Below are 27,963 nucleotides of genomic sequence, written 5' to 3'. Positions count from 1 at the left end.
AGATTTGCAACTTCCAGGCATATTCTTAGACATTTGTTAACTGCACCTTGCAATGGCATGCTCTGCACCCTTTTACCTTAACTTTTACCTGCAGCCTATACTTCACCTGCCGGCAGTGGCGTACATACCAGGGTCGCAGCTGCGACTGGGCCCGGCCCGCCAGGGGGCCCGACCGCCCCTGCGACCCAGTATGTACCCACTGTGGCCAGCCTCTTCTCCTGGAGGGCCCAGGAGCCGGCCACCTCAGGGCCCCCCGAGGCTGGCCCTGCTGTCACCCCACGGCCTCAGCTCCCTCGCGCGCCGCGTACAGATACCGGAGCCGTAAGATGACGTCATCTTCCAGCGCCGGCATCCCTACGTGGCGCGGAAGGGAGCTCAAGAGGAAGCACTCACCCAGTGACCGGCCGCCCAGGAGCCCAGCAGCACCACTGGACCCCAGGGATTCCCTCAGCACTCCAAAATGTGAGGAGGCTGGGGGGATTAAATTTAAAAAAAAAATAAACGTGTGTAAGTGTTAGTGTGTGTGTTAGTGTGTGTGTTAGTGTGTGAGTGTTAGTGTAAGTGTTAGTGTGAGTGTTAGTGTGAGTGTGAGTGTTAGTGTGAGTGTTAGAGTGTGTGTGTCTGCTAGTGAGTCTCAGTGAGTGTGTCTGTTGAGTGTGTGTCTGCTAGTGAGTGTCAGTGAGTGTGTTACTGTGTGTGTCTGTTACTGAGTGTGTTTGTGTGTGTGTTAGTGAGTCTGTTTGATGTCTGTTAGTGAGTGTGTGTTTGTCAGTGAGTGTATGTTTTGTAAGTGAGTGTGTATGTATGTCTGTCGATGAGTGTGTCTCTGTCAGTAAATGTGTGTGTCTGTTAGCTAGTGTGTATGCGTCTGTTCGTGAGAGTGTGTGTGTGTGTCTTCAGCACTTACCTTTCTCCAACGCCGGACTCCCTTGGCGCTGGGGATCCCTCTGCCTCTCAGCTCTGAATACGCATGCGCGGCAAGAGCCGCGCACACATTCAAACCGCCCATAGGAAAGCATTACTCAATGCTTTTCTATGGACGTTCAGTGTCTTAGAATCGCGGAAGCACCTCTAGCGGCTGTCAGTGAGACAGCCACTAGAGACTGGATTAACCCTCAGTGAAACATAGCAGTTTCTCTGAAACTGCTATGTTTCAGCTGCAGGGTTGAAACTAGAGGGACCTGACACCCAGACCACTTCATTGAGCTGGGTGTCTGTAGTGGTCCTTTAAGTGTGTGTGCATCTGCATGCACTGGCGTACATACCGCGGTCGCAGCCCTGCAACCCCTGCCACCAGGTGCCCTCTGCCATGTGTTGTGGCCCTGGCCCGCCAGAGTAAGCGCGGGGGGGGGCACGGATCAATTTTCGCACCGGGGCCCCATGGGTCATGTGTACGCCACTGCCTGCTGGTAACAATTCTTTAATCACTTAATAACACTCCAGCCTGGACAGGAGATGACAACTTCACAGGCTATTATTATGATTATTATGATATTTATAGAACGCCGTCAAAATCCGCAGCGCTTTACAATGGGTGGACGAACAGACATGTAGTTGTAACCAGACAAGTTGGACACACAGGAACAGAGGGGTTGAGGGCCCTGCTCAATGAGCTTTCATGCTAGAGGGAGTGGGGTAAAATGACACAAAATTTAAGGATAGTATTAGACTAGTGACAGTTGCAGAAGAGGAATCAGTTGGGAGCTATTAACAGTTTAATTGATATGCTTTTATGAAGTGGGTTTTTAACGATTTTTTTGAAGGAGTGGAGACTGGGTGAGCATCTAACGGAGGAGGGAAGCAAGTTCAACAGGAATGGTGCAGCCCTTGAGAAATCTTGAAGGCGAGCATCAGAGGTGGGAGTACGGACAGAAGATAGACGTAAGTCTTCAGCAGATCGTAAGAGGGCCTAGACGGGACATACTTGTGTATAAGGGAGGATAGATAGGTGGGAGCAACATTATGTAGAGATTTGAAAGCAAGAACCAGAATTTTAAATTGAGCTCTATATTTTATAGGAAGCCAATGTAGGGACTGACAGAAGGGTGAGGCATGGGAGGTGCGGGAGGACAGGAAGATGAGCCTCGCCGCCGCATTCATTATGGAATGTACCGGCGCAAGTTGGGAGCATGTAAGACCACTGAGAAGCGGATTACAGTAGTGAAGGCGAGAAAGGACAGTGGAATGGACCAACACCTTAGTCGCATCTGGCGTTAAGTAGGGGCGGATGCGCGCAATGTTTTTGAGATGGAAATGACAGGATTTGGCGATAGATTGAAGATGAGGCTTGAAGGAGAGGTCGAGTCAAAGAGAACACCTAGGCAGCGAGCCTGTGTGGTGGTGCTGATGGTAGCACTGTTGACTTGGAGGTAGGCAGACACAGGAGTAACAACACTTGAGGGAGGAAAGACCAGAATTTCAGTTTTGGTAAGTTTAGTTTAAGGAAGTGGGCAGCCATCCAGTTAGAAACAGCAGAGAGGCAGTCAGAGACACTAGTCAAGAGGGACGGGGAGAGATCAGGAGAGGACAGGTAGATTTGTTACATCTGCATAGAAATGATATTGGAAGCCAAAGGAGCTAATGAGTTTACCAAGGGAGGCAGTATAGATGGAGAACAGTAGGGGACCAAGGACTGAACCTTGGGGGACACCAACAGAGAGGAGTTGGGGAGAAGAAGCAGAGCCAGAGAAAGAAACACTGAAAGAGTGCTGGGAGAGGTAGGATGAGCACCAGGAGAGAGCAATATCTTGTAGATCGATATTGCGGAGGATGAGAATAAGCTGTTGATGATCAACAGTGTCAAAAGCTGCAGACAGGTCAAGGAGAATTAGGATAGAATAGTGACCACGAGATTTTGCAGCGAGTAGATCATTGGATACTTTGGTCAGTGCCGTTTCCACAGAGTGTTTAGCGCGGAAACCAGACTGAAGCGGGTCTAGCAGAGAGTTGGACTTGAGGAAGCCTGTCAATCTCGCATACACAATTCTTTCAAGGATCTTGGATGCAAAAGGCAGTAGCGAGATAGGACAATAGTTGGATGGGGAGTTAGGGTCAAGATTGGGCTTCTTTAGAATTGGGGTTACAGTTGCATGTTTGAAGGGCGATGGAAATATACCAGAGGAGAGAGAGAGATTGAGAGGTGGAGAAAGAGAAGAAGACAGAGTACGGATGAGATGCAAGGGAATTGGATCTAGGGAGCAGGTGGTGGGGCAGGAGGATTGGAGCAGAGCAGAAATCTCTTCCAATGTAGCGGGTGTGAATGGACATAGAACAGCAGAGGGAGTGAAGGTAGGGGAAGTATTGTAAGAGGAAGAAGAAAGATGAGATCTCTTATCTGATTGTAGAGATCTTGTCAGTGAAGTGAGTTGCAAAGCCTGAGGCGGTCAAGTTAGTAGGTGGATGAGGAACAGCAGGGCGAAGAAGAGAGTTAAATGTGTGAAATAGTCGTTTGGGTTCGCGGGAGAGTGTGGTTATGAGGGTATTGAAGTAATTCACTTTTACAGAGGAAAGAGCCAAGCGGTATGAGCTCAGCATAAATTTATAGTGGAGAAAGTCAGATGCACAGTGAGATTTTCTCCAACAGCGTTCAGCAGTTGTGGAGCATTTTTGGAGGTATTGAGTGAGCTTGGTGTGCCAGGGTTGTTGTTGGGGGGGCCTGCGGCGTTTAAATGTACAAGGTGCCATAATGTCTAGTTGAGAGGAGAGGGTGGAATTGTAGAAGGAGGTTGCAGAACTAGGACAGGTGAGGTTTGAGATAGGTAAAAGGAGAGTTTGGAGATTAGTGGAGAAATGCTCTAGGTCAAGACATTGGAGGTTTCTGTGAGAGTGATGTTCAGACGGTGGTGTCAATTGGGTCTTAGGTATGCCAATGTCAAAAGTCAGCAGATGATGGTCAGATAGAGGAAAGGGAATATTGGAGAGATTAGAGGCAGTACAGAGGTTGGTGAAGGCAAGATCAAGAGTGTTTCCTGCTGTATGGGTTGCTAAATTGGACCATTGCGCAAGGCCAAAGGAGGAGGTTACAGAGAGCAGACAAGAAGCATCAGTGCAATTGGGGTTATTGATTGGGATATTGAAATCCCCAAGTATAAGGGAAGGAGTGCTAGATGAGAGGAAGTGGGGGAAGCCAGGAAGAAAAGTGCTCAATGAATAGTCTAGGATACCCATGGAATTAATTAATTTCACAGGAAGATAAGATCTTATCTATATTATGTTTGTGAAGTGTGTTTGAGAAGGAAATGTTTTTCTAAAAGAATGTGGCATGGGGAAATCGGGATTAAGGGCCACACAGCTACTAGACCTTCCAAGGTTTATCAATGCATGTGCTTGCAGACCCTTTGGTCCACTGTTATTAAATCAGATACCATTCTATAAATGTCAGTCCATGTCAAATCAACAAGGTCCTCATCCCCACCTTCTTTTTTTTTTTTAATTCAGCATACTGAAAAGGCCACCTGAGTTATAAGCCATTACAAGCTTGCAGGTCCATATCTTCTGTATTTGTGAAGTTTTAGGGATGCAAAATGTGCAGTTTCAATATTTTTTTTCACCATCTTAACTTTAACATTTATTATTTTGGTAACCAGGACACGACATGATTCAGGAAATGTCTGAAGAGTTCTTTCAGATGACTGCCTACATTAGGACAAATATTAAGGTGTTGCAATACATTTTTTTTAAAAAACATATGTTGTATATATACTATTACACATTAACTGTACCAAATTTAAAAATGAATTGTCAGTGGGATTACTGCTAGATTCCGTAAAACAGGAATACCCATTTACAGCAATTTTCTTAACCCAGACAAGTTTAAATATGTCATGTACTGCATCTTACGTGTGGTTACCAAAATATTGAATGTTAAAGTTAAGATGGTGACATTTCTGTAAATAGAGAAGATACCGACCTATAATTTTGCAGGTGGCCCTTTCAGTACCAAACAAAAAAAAGTAAGGTTGAAACGGGCCTCTTTAATAGTTGATTTCATAGGGAATTACCCAAGCAAAGCACAGGAATAGGGAGAAGAAGCAGGAATATTATACATTTTATTTCAAGTAAATCAACATTTCACCTCTCCAGTCAAGGCGAGGGAAGCAACGCATTAGGCCTTTTTTGGGTGAAGGAAGTTCCTTTCTTTCTTTCATGTGATTGCCCACGTAATGAAACCCTTCCAAGCTATTAGTGGGGGCCGAGCAGCACAAACCATTTTTTAAAAGAACTAACAGCGGGTTCCTTAAGAAATCTTGGGAACTAAAAAGCCCCAGTTTGATATTTAATAGCAGGAGAGCTGTGCTTGCCCACTTTCTGCTACAGTACTGAATATGTTAAATTAATATGTTCACACAAATTTTTTTTATAATTTTATTTCATAACTATCCAAGTATACACATTGATTGGTCTCCAGGATTTAATTTGAAGTGATTGAAAAAAGTCAAGCAAACTATTTTTTTGTTCATTATTATAATTTTTTTTTATTTTAGTTGTTGGAGGTATCTCACAGTTCCCAACCCCTATTTATGCTGGAGACACTTTGACCATAAATTGTCAGTTCATTGGATTAAGCAATGACATTTTCTGGACTTTTAAATCTCAACGGCTTTCCAATGACTCAAGGCACACAATTATGAACAACGTACAGGAGTCCATTCTGAAAATAACAAATGTTGCATCAACGGATGCAGGTATGTTCAACCGTTTTCTCATGCATATGCAATTTATTTTTGCTGATGAAATTTGTTATACAATTAACAACTTTGCCACCCTTGCTTCGACCGCTTCCTCTTGGACCTCTTCGACCTCTTCCTCTGGACTCGTGAATTTTGATCTCATGGAGGGGGGAAGTCATGTCATGGAATAACCCTGTATTATTCTGTTAAATGTTTGTTACATTTTCAGGGTAAGTACCTAACTTTCTTACTTTCCAGAGGAGAAACACTTTCTTTCCAGTTTTGAATGTTTGGAGAAAACTTCAGTTCGAGTCCTCTTGTCTCCAGTTTTGATGCTGCCATGTTACATAGTTACATAGCTGAAAAGAGACTTGAGTCCATCAAGTTCAGTCTTCCTCACATATGTTTTTGCTTTTGATCCAAAAGAAGGCAGAAAACCTAGTCTGTAGCACTTCCAATATTGCAACAAACTAGGAAAAAATGTTGTAGCTCGTCTCTGCACTTTTTCTAGTGCCATTGATATAGATTATTTTAAGCAAACAAATATGTTTGAATGACTATCTGTTCCTGTCCAAATCTGAGATGATTAAATTGCGTATACGCAGAAGTAAATTCACACTGACACATGCAGTTCAGGTTAAAATAACTTCAGAAAATTTAATGGCATCTGGTTAAAAAACGGGTATGCAGACCCTTTTAAAGGCAATATTACATCATCATAGAATATCAAGATAACAACAAATAAACATCATTAATTGGTCTATGTATTAAGTGGTAAGTTAAATGCCCTCCCATGTATATTAGTAATTGGCTCAAGTACTAAGTGGTTAGTGGGGCATCCTCCCATCATGGGATGTCGTCATTTCTGACAGGGATGGGACATAAGATTTTAGGCGCCATTGTTCTTTAGCACGAGGCTCACTCGATGGGAGGGGGAATCTGGCAGCCAGCCATTTTGAGTACTTGGCACCGTTTAGCTTCAAGGTTAGTTTCTCAGACTTTTTAGAGAATGGACATTTCATTAGCATGGGCTAGCTATGGTATACTTTGTTACATATTACAGGAACTTGATAATTCCGGTGTTAGTCATATCCTTCTAGAAAATACATACAATACATTCTCTTTCTAATATTCTAAATGCTGTTAGGAAAATCTGTCATATAATGAAGTTAAATGGAGTTAGTGCAAAAATTTAATAAAGGTTTAATAAAGGTTTTTTAATAATTCTACATCAGTCCCCCCTATGAAATGTTAGATTCTAAAAAGATAAACTTTATTTGTTAGTTCCAGAAGACATGTTTGCCCAAAGGCACAAAACCCTATGAAGTAACGGTTCTTAAAGTCTTCTTAGTTCTTCAGAGGGACATCATAAAATAGACAAGCTGACATTACCATATGGACCTGTGTTATCTGGAGTATAGGCACAACAAGTCATGGTGACAGGTAGTATTTTACATACACCCCCCTTCTCAGCTAGAATCATGTCTAAGGACATTCTGTTCTGGAAGGTCATCTGGGATGTGGCCTGCAACTGTTCGGCCAAGCCCTGGAGGGCATCTCTGGTGTAGTTGACAAAACGTTGTTGGTTGCAATAGATATAATAAATGCAAATCAAAATATTATTATTAGCAGTGACGGCTGGGAAAATGGACTCAAACTTTCCTTTAACTGCAAAATCATCTGGTACCCCCCCTTGGCACACCTATGGCATCAATATATATGTATATATGTGTCAAACTTCCCTTTAGAGAGGTGCTCCTCTTCGTGTGCTGAAGCATGAATGTGGTGTGTCAAGAGTACCTTGTCATGTATTATGTGTATGGACATAATAACCTTGGCTAGGGCACATTTGCTTATTCATCATAGTATTAAACCTGTCCCACGCTACATCAGTGTAGGTGGACTCGGATCATTTAGTCAATATTAATATCACCACAAACTCAGGATGGGCAGATAATCCTGAGGAAGCTTGGCGTTTGGATCTCTTTAGCTTCACGAGGTCTCCTTTTGGGGTCCTCGGCTTTCCATCGATGGCAGGTGGTCAGGCATTATTATGGCCATCACCCACCTACTTGTTGATATCTTTTTGTCTTCTAACAAGTCATTTTTCCTTTAGAGTCAAAGGTTTGTCAAAATCCACAAATGTTACTTCCCATGTTGCAGAGAGAGTCTTGAATCTGGAACAGTGAATCCACTGAGTGATCTCTGTAACTTCCACAATGCACTATTGGGTATATGGTCTTGGTTGTCACATTGATGACCGGCTAGGCTTCTGGCCATCCTGACAAAATGTCTATTATAACTAGTGCATATTTGACCCGGCAGCTCTTTGGCACCTGGATATAGTCACTTGGATTCTTGAAAGGGATAGTAGTGAGAGTTAGCTAGGTGCTTAGGATTCTCCTCCTCTTCTGCCGGAGCTGTCCTTGGCACAAATGACACAGGATCGGCAGTAACTGATGATTAGAGGAGTAATTCTAGGTGCTTCAGAGTATTTAGAGATCAAAGAGTTCATGAGGGTCTTGGATAGGTATAAAAATCCATCGGCCCACTGTCCAGTACATGTTTTTGGGTAAACAGAACTTGAGAGTGTTGGATTACAGCCCGTCTTCAAGGGTTGCCCCTTTCTGTTTTCCAGCTTTGTATTTCTTCAGGGTCAGCAGCTGCTTGTCATTCTTTCAGAAGCTTGAGATCTGTGGATAGGATCTACATGGTGAGTATAGAAGTTTCTTCAGCGGACACCCTTCTGTCCACTTCCCTTGGTGTACTTGTGGCTTGGTTGGCAGCTTGGTCAGCTGAGTGGTGCTTCTTGTCTTCCAGATTGATCCAAAATCATGTGCCGCACCCAGGGCATATCTTGAGTCAGTGTAGGTATTGGCATGTCTTTCTTCAGGCATTTTGTATGCCACTGAGAAGGCTGTCAATTCAGCGTCTTGAGCAGATGTGGGTGAGGAAAGTGAAGATGCTTGATGTACCTGATCTTCTGTAGCAACAGCAAATCCAGTATGGTACCTTTCCTCTTTATCCGCAAACAGAGTGGAGTCAGGATCTGGTAAAGCTACTGCATGCCCTGTTGAGAGGTGTCTTGTTTCTTCTTTCATCTGTTCAAAGCAACCATTAGGAGCAGTAGAAGAGGTTTCCTCACCTATTTCTGTGTGAGATTGGGGGTATTTGTCTTTCTATTTACAGTTCTCTTGCTGACCCCCTCTCTGTAGAGGGCTGATATTGATTTTTAGTGTTTCATGTTTTTGTTCTAATGAGTCAGGTTCCTTTCATGAGATTTCTGGGGACTTAGTGAAGAAAACATGAGGGACAGCCACCTCCCAGTGATGATACAGGTGTCTTACTTCCATGGGTATCTGGGTCAGGACCGCACTATTTCCTTGAGAGTGCCCAAAACAGGTCTTTCATGATGAAGTGCACCTCCACCAGTCTGAATAATTTTTCGTTAGTGTGGTATTCCCCCCTGGGAAGTGGCGGAAGAGTGGCCAGAGCAACTTTTCTTCAAAGTATAATGTTGTCAAGTAGAGGCAGAGTTGTCTATGGGCGGAGGAAATTGGTAAGGAATAAGAAGGGAGGAAGCATATAAAGGATATAGATATGGTGGTGGGGAGATGGAGGAATGAGTAGTGGATGGAGCGAGAGGGGGAGAAGGTGGAGTAGAGGGAGGAGCAGCAGGAGGAGGAGGAGGGAGGAGTAGGAGGAGGGGAAGAGGACAAGGTGGAGTAGAGAGAGGAGTAGGAGGAGGAGAAGGTGGAGTAGAGGGAGGAGTAGGAGGAGGAGGGAGGAGTAGAAGGAGGAGAAGGCGGAGTAGGAGGGAGGAGGAGGAGGGAGGAGTAAGAGCAGGAGGAAGTAGTAGGAGGAGGAGAAGGTGGAGTAGAGAGAGGAGTAGGAGGAGGAGTAGAGGAGAATGAGGAGGAGAGAGGAGTAGGAGGAGGAGAAGGTGGAGTAAGAGGAGGAGAAGGTGGAGTAGAGGGAGGAGTAGGAGGAGGAGGAAGGAGTAAGAGGAGGAGGGAGGAGTAGGCGGAGGAGAAGGTGGAGTAGAGGGAGGAGTAGGAGGAGGAGTAGAGGAGAAGGAGGAGGAGAGAGGAGTAGGAGGAGGAGAAGGTGGAGTAGGAGGAGGAGAAGGTGGAGTAGAGGGAGGAGTAGGAGGAGAAGGTGGAGTAGAGGGAGGAGTAGGAGGAGGAGGGAGGAGTAAGAGCAGGAGGAAGGAGTAGGAGGAGGAGAAGGTGGAGTAGAGAGAGGAGTAGGAGGAGGAGTAGAGGAGAATGAGGAGGAGAGAGGAGTAGGAGGAGGAGAAGGTGGAGTAGAGGGAGGAGTAGGAGGAGAAAATGGAGTAGAGGGGACTGTAGATGAAGGGGAGGGATCGGTGGTAGGAGTAAGCGGGGGTGGGCAGGTAAGGGAGCAGACAGGTGATGTAGCAGTGGAGGATACATCAGAAATCAAGACTAGGTAGAAATTAGGAGGCAGGTAGGATTCTCTTCCGCTATGGAGGCTACAAATAGCCAATGTACAATAACTATTAACTGACCCTATGCTTTCCCTAGAGAAAAATAATAAAAGGCTAACATGCTCATCTTGTCTGCACAGGCCTCGAACGCTTCACTCCGTGGGTGTCCCGCAGTGGCTAACCCACTACATCTCCCATACCAGACTTGTGCCCGTGGAGACAGACGCTATCCCTGACTCTCTGTTCTTTATTTTATTTATTTATTTCTAACATCTCAAAATGTAATTCTTACTTATATCACAAATATACATTATCACAATTTTTATGTCTCGCAAATGGGATAAAACTTATTCTACTCTTCACTGATAATGTATTTTTTTTTTTTTTTTAAAACATACAAAATAGACAAATAACATTGTCTTCTGCGAAATAAATGGAAAAGATAATGGAGATTTTGTTAAGCTTTATAAATAGCTATACATTATTTCACCTTTCTTGTTTTCCAGTTTCTGGCTGTTAATGACAATGTACAATGTAATAGAGTAGCAGGAAATGCTAGCAGAGTGCTTGGTTGCATAGGGAGAGGTATTAGCAGCAGGAAGAGGGAAATGCTCATGCCATTGTACAGAATACTGGTGAGACCTCACTTGGAGCACTGTATACCGTACTGGAGACCATATCCTCAGAAGAATATGGATACCTTAGAGAGAGTTCAAAGAAGGGCTACTAAACTGGTTCATGGATTGTAGGATAAAACTTACCAGGAAAGGTTAAAGGATCTTAACATGTATAGCTATGGAAAGACGAGACAGGGGAAATATGATAAAAGCATTTAAATACATAAAAAGGAAACAACACAGTAAAAGTGGAGACTATATTTAAAAGAAGGAAAACTACCACAACAAGAGGACATAGTCTTAAAATAGAGGGACAAAGGTTTAAAAATAATATCAGGAAGCATTACTTTACTGAGAGGGTAGTGGATGCATGGAATAGCCTTCCAACTGAAGTGGTAGAGGTTAACACAGTAAAAGAGTTTAAGCATGCGTGGGATAGGCATAAGGCTATCCTAACTATAAGATAATGCCAGGGACTAATGAAAGTATTTATAATACGGGGCAGACTATATGGGCCGAATGGTTCTTATCTGCCGTCACATTCCATGTAATGTACTTGCTGCTAGTAACAGATCTGGAATCAATACACTATAATGCCAAAAGTCTCAACTTCTATGCATATGCAATAATAAAATATCTGGGCTTACATCAAAAATTATGTTAGTCAGTCTTTAATCTTGGAGGCAAACATTATCCAACAAAGACAGATTGGAACACACTCCCCCCTTATCCATTTGTTAATAGTTAGGCTTATAATGTTTACTGGTTCCTTTTCAATTAGATTAAAACATTTTGAAACCAATCCTTAATTGTATTACCATTTGTTCAAGAAATCTTTGTTTATTAGAAATTTCTTTTAGTAAATATTCTTTAAGATAACCCTTCTTCCAGCATGTTATCAATTTTTGTACACAAAGTTAAAACACATTTGTTACTTACACGTGAATCGATATATATATATATTCTATCTACATATTAACCATCACTTGTCACAGACACTTTTCTGATATAAACTAATAAAAACTAATAGCAGGATTATTTTTTGTAATTGTAACTTTCTTGTTCATAATATGTGGGAATTAAGGAAAACAGCATGTCTTAAGATAGGATGAGCATGATAGGAGTAGGTCTCGTCAGCCATGGCCAGAAGTGACACGATATATGGGCGGAAATGACCTCACTGATATGGTAAGGGCAGAAGTAAGGTTAGGAGCCAGGACTGATGTCACTTAAGGACAACCTTCTTTTGTTCTAGGGGCCATTTTCTTTTAGGGCATTTCAGCTTTACATTAAATTATAGCCTAATAAAATAAATCAGAGAAGCAACATTCTGTTCGGCAAAATGAAATACTAAACTATGGACAGACTTGACGGATTAAATAAGACAAATTCCATTGCTAACACTGAAGAGACAAAAACTGAATCGCAAGAATGCAACCCCCGAACCTCCTCCCCCCCCCCCCGAACCTCCGCACACGAGAACAGAAGCAGGAGAGGGAGGGAGGAAGGGGGGGGGGGGGAGAAGCAAGAGAGGAGAGAAACCACAGGCACAAGATTTAACCATGTCAGCACTGGAAGGACAGTTACGTTACAGTTATTGCAAGCAAAGGGACACAAAAACACAACATTTACCTATACTGAGAAACACAGCAAATCTCTCCTGATCCAGCCAGGTCAATCCTAATATAGTAATAATCTCAGTGAAACTCAATACAAAACCCCCACCCTCTACCAGGGTGGTCCTCTGCCATCTAATGGCTAACACAAAATACAAGAACAATTATTATGATACACATACATTCTTAACCATTTGTGATCTAGTTCTTCCTCAACCCAACCTTCCTGCTGAATAGCTCTTGCTACTATGTACCAGGCTTCTGCTTGTATGAAGCAAATCATTATCTGTAAGCTTGCCTTTCTTCTCTTGTTAGTAATCTGCGCCAGCTCTCTGGCTGTAATCTACCACATGAAGGCACAGCAATCTTACACACCTTAGCAATCTTTTCAACTCCCTTAACCATCTCTTCACCCTCTCTGTCTTCAACTAGATCACACGCTAACCAGCCCTTTACCGGGCTTTTCTAATCCCTGACCCATTCCCCCTATAAAAGGCGTCCCAGATATAGAGGAAAGCAGGTTTTAAACAGAGTGTCTACAATGCTCGACTGCCACTTGAAAGGGTGGGTCCCCCCAAGTGCGTCTTCCCAAAACGTAGACTAGTCACTAATTCCGCATACCCGAGGTAGCCACGGATTGGAGCGAGGTGAGAAGTGTGTGACCAATCACTTCTCTCACAAGAGAAATAGGAGTGGAAAGTGTAAATAACACAAAAAGTAGAGTAACAGTAAAAGTAAAGTGAAAGTAGAGACAGACACAGGAGTTTGAATGACTCCCAATTAAGACAACATTTCAATAAAAATACAGTGCATGCATGACAGTTCAAATAAATTCAACAGTAATCCCTTTCCTTTACTCAAGTGGCCAAAGCCACCTCCCTCAACCTCGTAGTGTCCCCGCTCGGAGAACGACTTTCGTAAGTCTCACTACCAGCGGCCACGGAAAACAGCTGACACTGGCCCGAGATCCGTATGCCTCCCCCGTTACAGCAGTCCACTAAGTGTGGCCACCACTATCCTCACCCTCGTAGCGCCCCTACGGACCCACCCGTAAGTCTCACTACCCCGTGGTGATGGAGACAGCAATGCCTGCCCGAATCCACGCACCACAAATAAAATTGGAATGCCACCAGCCTCAGCGCTCGAAGCTGGAAGGTACCACCTCTCTGCAAGCAGAGCTATGTGCACAATGAGGCTAGCTAGGCTATCAAAGTGACACCATGGGGAATCCCCAGGAAGCAGTGAGTCTACACCCTTCCACAGACTCCCCCCACCTCTTTTTCCTTACTGCTGCAGCTACCCAGCACCTAAAAGAGGTAAACAGGCAAAGAAGACCCCCAGGAAAACTTCCACAGGTCCACCCCCCTTTTTCCCTACAGCCACAGCCACGTGGCTTCTAAAAGGAGTAAACAGGCAACAGAGGACCCCCAGGCAAACACCCACAGGTCCACCCCCCTTTATCCCAAAAGGGGTAAACAGACAAACAGAGGACCCCCAGGCAAACTACCACAGGTCCACCCCCCTTTATCCCAAAAGGGGTACACAGACAAACACTCTACCCGGGCACTTAAGCTAAAGACAGACCAATACAAACACACTCAGGCAACAGATAGTCAAAATGCAGGTAAAAAGTATTAACAAATAAGGTATAGGTTCTCTGGGCAAGATATTACCTGTCTTTGATGTCCTCTTGGCAGCAGTCACAGACACTTGGACAGATAAATCAAAGGGGAAAAGAAACATACCGGGCCTGCTGCAGTCTCCACCGTGTATTCAGAGGTGATCAATCTCCTTCCTTCCCCTAGGATTCATCTACCCAGGTCTTCTTGGACGGCTACCAGATAGGTCATAACCCAAAGCCCCACGTTGGGCGCCAAATTGATATAGATTATTTTAAGCAAACAAATATGTTTGAATGACTATCTGTTCCTGTCCAAATCTGAGATGATTAAATTGCGTATACGCAGAAGTAAATTCACACTGACACATGCAGTTCAGGTTAAAATAACTTCAGAAAATTTAATGGCATCTGGTTAAAAAACGGGTATGCAGACCCTTTTAAAGGCAATATTACATCATCATAGAATATCAAGATAACAACAAATAAACATCATTAATTGGTCTATGTATTAAGTGGTAAGTTAAATGCCCTCCCATGTATATTAGTAATTGGCTCAAGTACTAAGTGGTTAGTGGGGCATCCTCCCATCATGGGATGTCGTCATTTCTGACAGGGATGGGACATAAGATTTTAGGCGCCATTGTTCTTTAGCACGAGGCTCACTCGATGGGAGGGGGAATCTGGCAGCCAGCCATTTTGAGTACTTGGCACCGTTTAGCTTCATGGTTAGTTTCTCAGACTTTTTAGAGAATGGACATTTCATTAGCATGGGCTAGCTATGGTATACTTTGTTACATATTACAGGAACTTGATAATTCCGGTGTTAGTCATATCCTTCTAGAAAATACATACAATACATTCTCTTTTTAATATTCTAAATGCTGTTAGGAAAATCTGTCATATAATGAAGTTAAATGGAGTTAGTGCAAAAATTTAATAAAGGTTTAATAAAGGTTTTTTAATAATTCTACATCACCATGATATCCTTCTTTAAAACAGGTGCCCAAAATTTCACAGCATATTTAAGGTGTGGTCTTACCAGCGATTTATAAAGAGGCAAAATTATATTTTCATCCCTAAAATTTATACCCCTATTTATACATGACAAAACCTTACTGGTCTTAGCAACTGCAGATTGACATTGCATATTGCTGCTTAATTTGTTGTCTATAACAATTCCTAAATCCTTCTAGTGTGTGGTTATTCGTAATTCACTACCATTTATGGTGTAAGTGGCTTGTGCCCAATCCCCCAATCTATCCAAGTCCCTCTGCAGAAAAGCAATATCCTGCTCACATTTTATTACTTTACAGAGTTTTGTTTCATCTGCAAACACCGAAACATTGCTTTCAATGCCCATTTTAAGATCATTTATAAATATGTTAAAAAGAAGCGGTCCTAAAACAGAACCCTGAGGGACACCACTTACCACTTTTGCCCAGCCTGAAAATTTACCATTAATGACAACTCGTTGTACTCTATTCTTAAGCCAATGTTCTACCCAAGAACAAGAATAATCATCTAGACCAAAATCTTGCAGGGCTAACTACTGGATGTGACTCTTTTACTTAAAATTGCCCTAACATAAGTTAATTTCAAACATACAGTGGGACCTCAGTTTACAAACGCCTCGGTTAACATAATTTTTGGTTTACAAATGAAAATCCACTGAAAATAATGCCTCGGTTTACAAATTTTTTTCGCAATAGAAAGCAAATTTCCCCAGGATGCATTGCACCTTGGAGGTTTATAGCACCGCCCCATGCATGCTGGAACCTGTGGGTAGCACGTGGCATCGAGTGTGGAGGTGTTGGAGCGGCTTTTGCATCGAGTTTTGGAGCCATTCTGGAAATTGTTTGCAGTTGTTTTGGGACTTTTTGGTGCATTTCTCGAGCCGTGGAAAGGTAGGGAGCTGAGCTTTGTCATTTGCATGCCTTTTATTGTGTGTTCTGCATTGTGGGTTGGTTTCATGCCAGCTCATTTAAAAAAAAATTCTGACCTCCAGAATGGATTAATTGGTTTTCAATGCAATGAAACCACGTTTCGGTTTACAAATTTTTCGCAATAAGAAACGTCGTGGAGAACGCATTAAATTCGTAAACCAAGGTCCCAATGTATCTCCATCATATAGACTTGCCAATCTTTTGACTCGTCTTTGACCTCTTTCACACTTCTTCCATCACATACATTCATAATCATACACAGGGGTGGTGGTCAGGTGTGATTTGGGGGCTATGGCACTCAGTCGCTAGATCCTGTAAATCTAACCCAAGGGGCCCAAATTTCTTTATATTTCTCTTTGGAGACCCTGTCTGAAACGAGCCCTGCTTCCATTCTGTACTGGAAGTTCAGTTGTTAACTAATCTGTATCCATTTCAAATGGCCTATTTTCCTCCAATTCCTAGCTAAAACTATTTTAAAAGCCTTAAATACATGGATCCTAATAATTTAAGTTTTAGTGTTACCTGTAGGCAAGTCAATATGGAACAAGAACATTTGTGCTGTTAATTTAACTTTCCTTTTAAATATAAAATGTATCATCTTTGATAGAATCTCTTTTAAAGAATCCAACTCTTCACATTTCCACCATATATGAGGAAATTAACCTACTGCCCCACCACATCGCCCCACCACATCGCCAGCAATCTGGAGACACCCGAGGTTGCATTCATAGTTGTCTAGCAACTAAATACCATCGGTAAACAAGTTTATAATAAACTTCCAGTATGTTTTTTTTTTTTTTTTATTCTTTATTTTTACTGTGCATATTATTACAACAGATATGCTTGACATGCCCCAAGAGCAAGTATCAAGCAGTGGATCATACAAAGCATTTAAACAGATATGGGACATTTGAGTAGATTTGCACACTTTTTTTTTTTTTTAAAGGTGAGTAATTTGAAGTCCACTCTTGTCTGAGGAAGCTGTCATGTTATCGTCTGAGCGTAGTTGGGTGGACTGTGCTATGTCAGGCTTAAATAACTACAAAAACGTAAACCGTGGATTAACTGCAGGTTTTACCCATTTAGTTGCTCGTAACCAAGGAGATAGACCTTATTCGCAGGACTGTGTCGGGTGTCGTTGAGGTCACTGCTGTATAGCGTGTTGTATTGTACACTATATACATGTAGGTAGCATCGTTGTGGTTGGTACATCTGTCGTGCTGTGGGTATTTATGTATAGGCCTGGTCCTGGCTCTGTCAGTAGGAGGTGTAAAGTGATGTTAGGATGTAGGTGCTGTTTGTCGCAGGGTACAGATCTAAAATCTGTCTGAGCAGGCATAATGAGGGGTCTTGGACGCTTGTAGGGAGCGTATCCCTCCGTCCTAGCTAGTTCTCGCTGTGGGCATCAACCAGAGAGATTACTCCCGATGCCCAGGTCACTCGTGGGCATGGGGGGGGGTGTAAGGGATCATATGGGGAGGCAAGCATGCCAGTCATCTGAGTGGTTGAGTATTTAGCGTGTCCCGTCAGGGGTATGTGTAACTGTAAAGTTCCAGGGGTCTGGGGTATTCTCAGTGGGAGAAGGTCCCTGCCTTGTTCAGGTGGTGGCCCGGGCATAGGGCTCCAAAGCCTGTGGTCTGGGTACAAACTCCGCGGCTGTCTGCGGGTTCCAGTGGTGTCGGGTTTTGGCCATCTTGGGTAAGTTATCTTGGTTCTGAGGCTCGCCAGAGAGGCCCATGTTGTGTAGGATAGATGCCGCTTCTTTGACGTCTTGGGCTGTGTGGGTCGCTTCTCCGTTGTAGATGATCAGAGAACGAGAGAGAGGTGCCACCAGTAGAGGATATTGTGTTGCCGTAGCACCGATGTAAGTGGTCGGAATTCTCTACGCCAGGCCAACATGCTGCCCGAAAGGTCAGTGTAAAAGGTGAGCTCTATTTCTTCAAAGTGGTATGGTAGCTTATCTCTGCAGGCTGCCAGTAGTGCCATTTTGTCTTTCCCGCTGCGGAACTGAATCACCAGGTCTCTCGTAGCTGTGGATGGTGATTTCCGTGGTTTGGGTACCCGGAATACCCTGTCGATTTAAATTGTTTTGGCCTGTCTAGGTGTCAAGAGGGCCGCTAGCAGACGTCTGGCCATGTGTGGCAGCTCTGCCTCAGGGACAGTGTCCGAGATCCCCCTTATTTTGAGGTTGTTCTTGTGGCGTATGTTCTTGGGCCGCAAAACGGCGCTCGTGTTGTAAGTTTTGCTGTTGCAGGTCATGGACTGCCCTCTTCAGGGATGCAATTTGCTTTGTGCCTGTGGTGGAGAACCTCTCCAGTTCCCCCAGACAGCCTGTCAGACCCTGTATATCTTTGCGTATGGTAGCCATATCTGCCATTAGGTTTCGTTGCAGGTCTGCTAGGAGCTCTTTCATGATCTCTGTGGTCACCGGGGCAGTGGTCGGGTCTGGCCGTGGAGGTAGCAGCGTGGTAGCCGGAGCAGGTAAGTACCCTTCATCTCCCTCGTTGAGTTGATCATCGGAGAAATCCGAGCTGTCTCCCATGATAGACGCCATCTTGGGCCCTAGGCAGCTGCTGGCCTGTCGCCACATGTCTCCGATATTCATCCCCAATCAGGGCTTGTCAGGCTTCAGTTTTTTATTTTTCTTCCCCATGATGGCCCTAGAATTTTGGGAATCTGTTGTCGCCCAAAAGTATCGGTAGGAGAGGCCGTATTTTGTCGATTTTGGCCTTTGCTTTCAGGAGCTCAGGAATCATGCGACCTCTCGCTTTGGCAGTCAGGCTGCGCCCCCAACTTCCAGTATGTTGGCACCATGTATATGCCTTTTCACAGGAAGGAGGCCCTGTAACCATTCTTCCAATGGATGGGACAATTTAAGTTCTTGCTCCCATTTTATCAGTGCCGGTGGTTTTTCTATTTGACTTTGATTTAGTCTAGAGACCATTTTATTTCTATAGTGGTGTGCCAGAAACTGATCGATCAGGGTTAACTCCGGAAATATTTTACTTATTGCAAAGGATTTTATTCTCAAGTAATTAAATAGCACTCTATAAAAACTGCAAGTGAGGAAATAGTAAGATTTGATTCCCCTCATATCTCTGAAAAGTCCTCAATTCCGCACTTTTGCCATTCTTGAATAATTATATTTTTATATAATATTTTAAGCATACTATAGGAGCACGGGGGGACATTCTAGTAGTGCCATATTTTTTTCTTTAAATACTGTACTACAAAAATTATTGTTTTGATAATCGGATTATCTGTTCTTAAGCTTTTCCCAAACTCACTATCACACCATATAAGTTCAATATTTTTGAGATTCACTCTTTCAAGTTCTAACAAGATCGGTCTGGAGGAGGAGAAATTATCACAAATGACAAAATGAGCCATCATATTAATTAGATATAACCTTTGAACATTCGGGAAGGACACCCTGCCCTCCTTCCATCCTCTCTGTAATTTATTCTGGGTCGCTTATCCTGCCAAATATACTCATAGATCTGTCTCTGGAATCCGCGTATCGTTTGGGAGTCTACCATCAGTGGGATGTTCCTAAATAAAAATGACAATTTGGGAAGTAAATAGGAATAAACTGCCTCGATTCTTCCTAGCCAGGACATCTCTAAACCCGTCCAGGCTTTGAGGTTTTTCCTAAATTGAGTGGCTATTTCTGTCTATTTCTGAATAATTAAGTCTGCCAGTTTCTATGAGATCCAAGGATAGTCTCACTCCACTCCATGTTCCTTGCCTCCCAGTCAAATTTAAATTCCTCCTTAAGGATGTTTATCATAGATCCAATTAGGCCCTTTATCAAGATTCATGTCTTTTTGATGCTAATTTTATAGCCAGAGAGTTTACCAAATTCCTTAATCAGGCAAAATACTGCCGGGAGAGAACCAGGAGGGTCAGTGAGGGACTGGAGCACATCGTATGCATAGAGTGTAATCTTAATCTCAGATATATTCACTGTTATCCCCCTAATCTCTAATGGCTGCTGCCAAGGGTTCTATAGAAAGAATATAAAGTAATGAGGCTAATGCACAGCCTTGCTGTGTCTTATTCCGAATTGGAAACCAATCAGACTGGAATATAAACCCTGAAACCCTAGCTTGAGGATCTCTATATAGGGACATATGGTAATCCTTAAAAGCACCCCCGATGCCAAAGGCACTCAGGACCTCCTCCAAATACCTCCAACTAACCCGGTCAAAGGCCTTCTCGGCATCAAGGGTAACCAAGGCAAAGGGGGACTGACGTTGACTCACATGATGTATAACATTCAAAAATGTTCTAATGTTATCGGACGTGCCTCTGCCCACCATGAAACCACTCTGGTCAAGATCAACAATATATGGTATAATCCCTTTAAGTTTGTCGGGCAAGATTCTGGAATACACCTTAATATCAAGATTGAAAAGAGAAATTGGCCTGCAGTTAGAAGTTTGTACAGGATCCTTGTCTGATAAGTTTTAGCGTATCCAAGAACTGCTGTATTTCCTGGATAGAGGGCTCATTTGATTTTAGGTTATACAGGTTCTTAAAATACTCTGCGAATGCTTTATCTATTTGGGTTGGTAAAAGAAATGTTGTGCTCCCGACTATGATTTTCTTAATAATTTGAAATTTGTTTGTATTTTTTAGTTTGTTTGTAAGATTCCTGCTTGTTTTCTTATTTCCATAGTACCAGCCTTGCTTTAATGTTATTTTCTCTTGGGTTCTTTCTAAGATTTTTTTTTCTAGTCACCTTAATGTTTTCCAAAATTCCCGCATCCATTCTGATCTTATAGAGCCTCTCAAATTTTACAAAATCTATAAATAGATCATTCAACTCTTTCCCTTTCTGTTTTTTTTATGTAGGCACCTAGTTTTATGAACCAGCCTCTCATATAGGATTTAAAGGTACATCAAAGAGTTGCATCAGAAGCATCCCCACTATCATTATGCTCGAAAAAGTCTCTGACCTGGGCACACAATTCCTTGACATTAGTTTCAGATCTTAGTAAGGTCTCATTTAGTCTCCATCTGTTCCTGCATTTATACTCAATGTTGTTTTTTATTTCTAAAAGGACTGGTGCGTGGTTCGACCATGTTATAGGTCCAGTTCCTACATTAATGATCCGCTCCAATGTATCAGCCCTAGGCAGAAAGCCAATTCGTGTGTATGACTGGTGGACGTTCAAATAGAATGTAGATCCGGATGTTCTGGATGTTGTATTCTCCAGCAGTCATACACACGATTTTTGACCAAAAAGTTCTGCATCATTGACTCTCCGGCCTTCTGTCTTTTAGCAAAGATTTATTTCTGTTCCTATCTACCTTATAATCTATAATGCAATTAAAATCACTGCCGATGATCAGACTCCCAGACGACATGAGGTCGACCTTTAAATAAGGCTATCCAAAAACGTATGTGGGAGTTGGTTGAAGGCGTAGACATTAACCAGGATGTATAACATATTGTTAATTGGTACTATCAATATCAAATACCTTCCCCATGGCTCACTCTCCTTATACACAAGCTCATATGTATTATTGGGAATTTTTATACCTCCATAGCTTAGAGGTAGAGTCTATCCAGTGTGTCTCCTGGATAAAACCGATTTTCTTTCTCTCTTCTCCAGATTTTTCAGATTTTCTTTCTCTCTTCTCCTCTCCTTTTTTCCTCATCCTTTCCCCTTTTTTTTTTTTTAAACTCTTTTCTGTCCTTAGGAATATCTGTGAATATCCTTAGGAATATCTGTAAACCTAATTATAAGTTATCAGGTTCTAAATAGCAGGGCTATATATACTCTCAGTTTGCCCCCATGTACCAATTCTGAATCTGACCATATATGTAGCTTATGTCAGTTGGTCAGATTTACTATACAGAAATATGGATAGTCAGTTTTCAGTTAGAATGAATTGTATTTTCTACATATATCTGTGTAGTTTTGCAGATTTAGGCATTTTGAATTTCATATAACATAGCACAAGGCTGGAATTACTCATGACCCTTGGTTAGATGTTGTGGCGAAAGCCACTTCGCCACTGGGGCTTGGAGAGGACTACTTGCCAGCCTTTTACCCTGTGACTATGGCCCTTTTAATTTATTAAGGTTAAAAAAAGAAAAACCCAATTTGTACTTATTATGACTTTGGACAATAATTATTTGAACTTTCGAAGAAGCACCTCGAACTCCTGAAGCCATTTGAAGTGCCATTCGACCACGAGGTGGCGGCCATCTTGTTCACATGGACCTAAACCGCGAATAGACGTCAGGGGGACTTAGTCGCGAATGCCCTGGAACTATTTTCGGCATGAAAACCTCGTGGTTCCCGGTCACTTCTCCAGCGGGAACTTAGCCGCGATTCTATGGAACTATTTTGGGCATGGGACCATGTAACATTTATGGGGATATGTCGTCTTTTGGGGTACTTATGGTACTTTATAAAAATGTGTGTGTTTCTGCCTAGAGATAATTTAGTTACATAAAGTACTTCATTCAATTATCTCACAGGCAGAAGGGAGGGATTGTATGTGTGTTATGGGAGTGTCGTACAGTTAATTACTGGTCTTATTGGTTTATTCCCTTTGTGTCTCTGTGACCAACAAGGTCCACCTGGATGTCACCCTTGTTGGGAAACTTGCATAAAAGGCCAGTGTGGCTCCATTAAAATTTAGGTCCTGTTTAACCCTCAACACGTAGCCTCGTCTCGTGATTGGAGGGGAACTGCTATATTCACACTGGGGATTGCTATACTCTTTATACTCCCCTGGGTCCTAATCACTAGCTCTTCTAAGAGCTATTCCTGCTACGCTCTCTGGAGTAGGAGAGGTCCTGGATGTCAGAGGTTGGCCCAGGGTGGAAGGAAGACGGCAAGATTCTAGGTAAGCTACGGCAGTTGTGGAGTCTGTGGTGCTTGTGGTGTCCAGTGCGGTGCTTATGGTCCTCAGCATCAGCTAGGAAGCATCTGTTGGTGGAGGTGCCCAGTCAGGGTGCCAGGTGATCCGTTACAGATGTAGTCTTCGGAATTTACAATTTGAAGTCTTTGGTTCCCAACCCTGAAATGTCTTTGCTTTGGCCTCCTTCCTTAGATTTTCATCCTTCTTCCCTCTACCTCTCTTTCTCTTCTCTCTTTTTCTTTTGACACCCCAGGACTGATGCTGTGTGCAGATAATATGTGATGACCGGACTACTGGACTGCTGAGGAACTATTTCCTGGGTTAAAACCCCAAACTGAAACTCCCTTGTATGCGGGATAAACTTTCTCTGACTCGCTGACTCCTCTCCAATATCAAGGCTCAACATCCAGACTCTGTTTTACTTTACTTCCTCCTTTCCCGGTCCTAAAAGCATGCGGACGTGCTACGTGCATGCATGCTTACGTCGTCAACGCAACCTCGTTTACTGAATAACCTTGTAGCTAACCTTCAGATTGTTATTGTAATTCCAAAATCATTACATAATCTTTGTGCAGATTGTTGTAAATCCTATCACCATGGCGTGTGCACGTATGTCTCATGTCTCTTCATGCATGTGATTCAAAACTTGAATAATTAATTATTTAGCAAATTAAGTAATAATATATAAAGATTCTGTAAGCTGAATAGTCTACGTTAGTGCAAGTTCAGCAAGTCTTTATGAGTCTGTACATACAGAGAAGCGCTGTATGCACAGAAATTGAGAACTTTGGTCCCGTAAGTGTAACTCCATCTCCAGCAGAGTCATTAGCAACCCAAGGATGCACAAGTCATCAGCATGCATATCATATTGGTTACGGACTACCAATGGAAGTCCAAGTTCTCCCTCAGCCTGGCATTCTGGAGGGTACTTTCTCAACAGTGAGGGTTTGACATCAACGAAGCTGCAGTGAGGACTTGGCCTATAAGTTTTACCTTTATTTATATACTTGTTTATTTTTTACAGGGAAGGACCATACCAGCAAGGGTTACTACAACAAAAATAAATGTTTTACTAAAACACAGTTTCCGATTGTAATAATTATTTAATTCTAAAACTTTTGTAGCTTTTTTTCTTAGGGTTTTCCTATTGATCATTATCTATTGTGACCTTGAAACATTCGTTATCTTGGCAGGTAACTACACATGTAACGTAAACACACAATCATTACCACAGGTGCAAAGCACAGTTGTTGATGTTAAGAATCTAAACATTGCTACCACAGGTAACCTTGACGCTGTCTGTGATGGGACAAAATACAATTTAACTTGCTGCATTAGTGACAGTGGTACGTTTAATGTCACATGGAGTTTCACAGGAAAAATACCGGTTTACGGTAAGTTAGATCGATTTTCTATTACTTGTCGGATTGTAAAATCTATGTTAACCATTCACAAACTGGTGGATTTAGTTAGAAAGAAACTAGTGTTTTGTAAGATCATTCTAAGCATCTCAGGTCAGCCAATTTATCGAGGGTTGATACAACTTTAATTTCAAAGAAAACTCAGCTCAAGAGGTCGACTATAGTTTAGAAAAGCATTCCCTATAATAAACACTAAAATAATTTGTTTCAGTGACGTAGTGCCAATGTATAAGTACATTTATTTCTTTGTTATTACCTTCCTGATCTATTCATGTTGTCCGTATCGTAATAAGCTGATCTGTTTTTTCAAGTGCTTTGCTAAATAAGTCCATTCAATAGACTTCAGTAGTTTATATCTATTCATTTGGAGATTTGGTAACACAATGGTCAGCATATAGTGGCCCAAAGATTGACCTAGTCTTGTTGTAGCCTGCGTTAGCTTTCTTCTACTTTTGGTAAGCCACAGAGTCAGATAGGAGTAACAGGTTCAGAAAATATACCGTGACCAGCGTGGAGAATTCCAAAATGTAAGTATGACTGAGATTGTCTGCAATAACAATGTATAGATACTGGGTTACATTTGTTGTTTTGGTCTTGCTCCTGATACATCTATTCATGTTGGTGCTCTTTTAAGCTGGTTCTAAAATAATTACCTATCAGAATGCAGTTGCTTAAATTTGAAATTAACTTTGAATTCAACTTAAATTACCTATCAGAATACAGTTGCTTAAATTGTTTAAATGGTTTCGAAACACTGTGGAGCTGATAACTGCAGTATGCAATATTGTAAATTTAATCTCCACTGAATTTGTCACATACAATATACAGCACCAGTTAGGGATGTGCATGGGAAAAATATTCGGTTCGGCATTCCGAAATTCGGAACTTCGGTACATCAGGACTTCGAGTAAGTGTAGGGTTAGGGTAGGGTTAGAGTTAGAGGTAGAGTTAGGGTAGGGTTAGAGGTAGGGTTAGGCTAGGGTTAGGGTTAGGAATAGGGTTATTGTAGGATTAGGGATAGGGTTAAGGGGTAGGGGTAGGATTAGAGGTAGGGTTAGGGGTACCCTACACCAGCCACTATCCCTTCCCTTCCCAAACTCTTACCCTTACCCCTAACCCTACCTCTAAACCTACTCCAACCACTAACCCTACCCCAACCCCTAACCCTACCCCAACCCTTAACCCTACCCCTAACACTACTACTACCCCTACTCCAACCACTACCGCAACCCCAAGCCTTACCCCTAACTCTACCCCTACCCCAACCCTTAAATCTATTCCTAACCATACTCCAACAACTATCCCTACCACAACCCTTAACCCTACCCCTATACCTACCCCTAAACCTAACACTACCTCTACCCCAACCACTAACCCTACCCCAGCCCTTAACCCCTTAAGGACCAAACTTCTGGAATAAAAGGGAATCATGACATGTCACACATGTCATGTGTCCTTAAGGGGTTAACCCCAACCCTCTCCTGTTTTGCCACTTTTCAGAAATCCGAAGCACTTCGGCACTTCAGAAATTCGGCACTTCGGCAGTTCGGAAATTCAGCAATTCGGTTCGGTTCGGCATTCTGAAATTTGGCACTTCGGCACTTCATTAATTCGGTTCGGCATTTTGAAATTCGGCACTTCGGAAATTCGGCTATTCAACACTTCGGCACTTCGAAAGCATCCGAATGTCCGAATTTGCATTCGGAACGAAACAAATTGCACATGTCTAAGCACCATATACAGCACAGAGATAGTCATACAATGCAAAGAAGCAAGTACAATAAGAAGATATAACATTGTGCTATGATGAAAATGTTTATTGTCATATACAATAGTAACATTGATGTTATTTAAATTTTAGTGTTAAACGTTAAGTCTATTCTTTCTTAAGCCCTCTTTCAGTAACAAAATTTGCCTGTGTGAATCCGCTGGAATTAAATTCGCCTATATGAATTCACCAGTTTTAATTTGCCTGTGTGAATTGTGTCGGAATTAAATTCGACGGAAAATTTAGAATTTTACCCCAGATGTAATGCACCATCGAATCTAATGCGCATTTAAATATTGGAAACTTTATTTTTCAAAAAAGGTACACATTCGATTTGAGTACAGTATTTAGGAATATGATTCTTTCTTGAAAATGTCAGTTTGAAAACAAATTGTGTCTTTTTTACAATACTTACATTACTTTGGTTTGGTCATGTGATCGGTTTATCTAATAGAAAGATTTGCACAGTTTTGATTTTAACGACACATAAAAACTTTGTATGAATTAATATCAAATTCCCAGTGACTGAACTTTGCAGTCTGTATATTCTTCCTTCGCAGGAAGTGCAACATATAATTCACCCTGCAATATATATACCATCCAGGCCAGCATTTCACAATGTCCTCTTGACCTATCCGGCAATGTTACAAGGTACATATGTGAATATAAAGGACTTGGCAATGGAACAATAGGCACTGGAACAATAGATGTTACCTATATAAGAAAAGGTAAGCATTGAAACAACAACATTGATCTAACCAATTCGAGTCCTATCCCTAGGAATGCTGGAAAAGTGCATGGGGCATGCCTGACAGATTTACACAGCTACATATGCAATTGGAAGATCTCTTCACCTTGTAACATCCTGACAGGGGGAGAAGAGAGGGAATCAAAGCAGGCTCTGGTGTTGGGTTTTTCTTTCCCTGCTTGTGTTAGTCATTGGATTAGTGGGTCGGTAAGAGGGGGCTGAAGAAACTCCCCTAGCTGTGAGGCGTGTCCAATAATGCAATCTGACCAAGTTTATTGTGAATTTATAAATGTTTATTGCATACTTTTCAAAGTCTGTTTTGCTTTTTTTGATTTGTATATTTGTTTAAAAGTGTTGTTTGTTAGTTTAAAACATGGTCAATGGATGCATGTATATTTAATATGCTTGCTTGCATTTTTGGGTTGGTAGGAAAAACCCCAAGAACAAAGTGAAGATTTAAAAAAAAAAATCTACCCTAATTGTGTGCAAAACGCATATATATCTGGTTTTCAAAGGTAAATTGTTTGGTTTGTGAAGAAATACAACTTAAAACAGCACTGTCAACATCTGGGGGCCTTGCAGAATTTGCAAAGACCCCTGAAGGTGACATCACCACTGGTGGACTGATGACCAGGGAAAGGTGAGTTCTACTTACTTGAACCTGTCCATTGCGAGCACTGCCATCTTCCTCCGGCAGGTCCTCTTCACCTTCTAGCAATTCAGCACCGGGAGATGACATCACTGCAGTACTCTCGTGCTTCCACAAAAGTACAACTTTGAAGTATTTTCAGGATCCCGTGAGCCCGTGGGAACCTCCATAGACGGAGCCAATTGACACTGTAGCTCCCTCTAGTGTCTAAGAAAGTCAAACATACGAAACATACATGAGATAAAGTAGTCCTTACTTTGTCTTGTGTTTTTAATTAGAAATAGATAAAAAATCAGAATAAGAAAGACAGAGTAGGAAAGAAGAAGAGAAGATGAAACAATTGGGAAAGAGTAAGTATGGCGTGACAGTGTCACTTTAAGATTATTAAAAGCTGACACAATGCTTAAAACTTGTCCACACTTCATTGGAGAAATTGTCCTGCCACTCAAAAGGTTTAAGGACTTTGAGGTCTATTTACTCAACAATCACCCACAGCAATGCTCTGAACTGCCCAGCGCTCACCCTGCAGCGGCTCTCTGGTCTCTCCCTTTCCCCCAACAATGCGGAGAAGAGTGCAGT

The 27,963-nt window shown here is 42.3% G+C and overlaps 1 protein-coding gene across 1 annotated transcript in view; it reads left to right on the top strand.

Moving 5' to 3' along the window:
- LOC134586504 (adhesion G protein-coupled receptor F5-like) overlaps positions 1-27,963 on the top strand; it is a 125,853-nt gene that overhangs the window by 61,669 nt on the left and 36,221 nt on the right. The window contains exons 5-7 of the mRNA XM_063442049.1: positions 5,484-5,684; positions 23,992-24,192; positions 26,548-26,715. Coding sequence (XP_063298119.1) covers positions 5,484-5,684; positions 23,992-24,192; positions 26,548-26,715 — 570 coding nt within the window. The remainder of the gene's footprint in view (positions 1-5,483; positions 5,685-23,991; positions 24,193-26,547; positions 26,716-27,963) is intronic.

This window comes from Pelobates fuscus, chromosome 2 (genome assembly GCF_036172605.1).
Source record: "Pelobates fuscus isolate aPelFus1 chromosome 2, aPelFus1.pri, whole genome shotgun sequence".
NCBI lineage: Eukaryota > Metazoa > Chordata > Amphibia > Anura > Pelobatidae > Pelobates > Pelobates fuscus.
The sequence above is the reverse complement of the archived record's forward strand: the minus strand, read 5'-3'. Positions and strand labels throughout refer to the sequence as shown.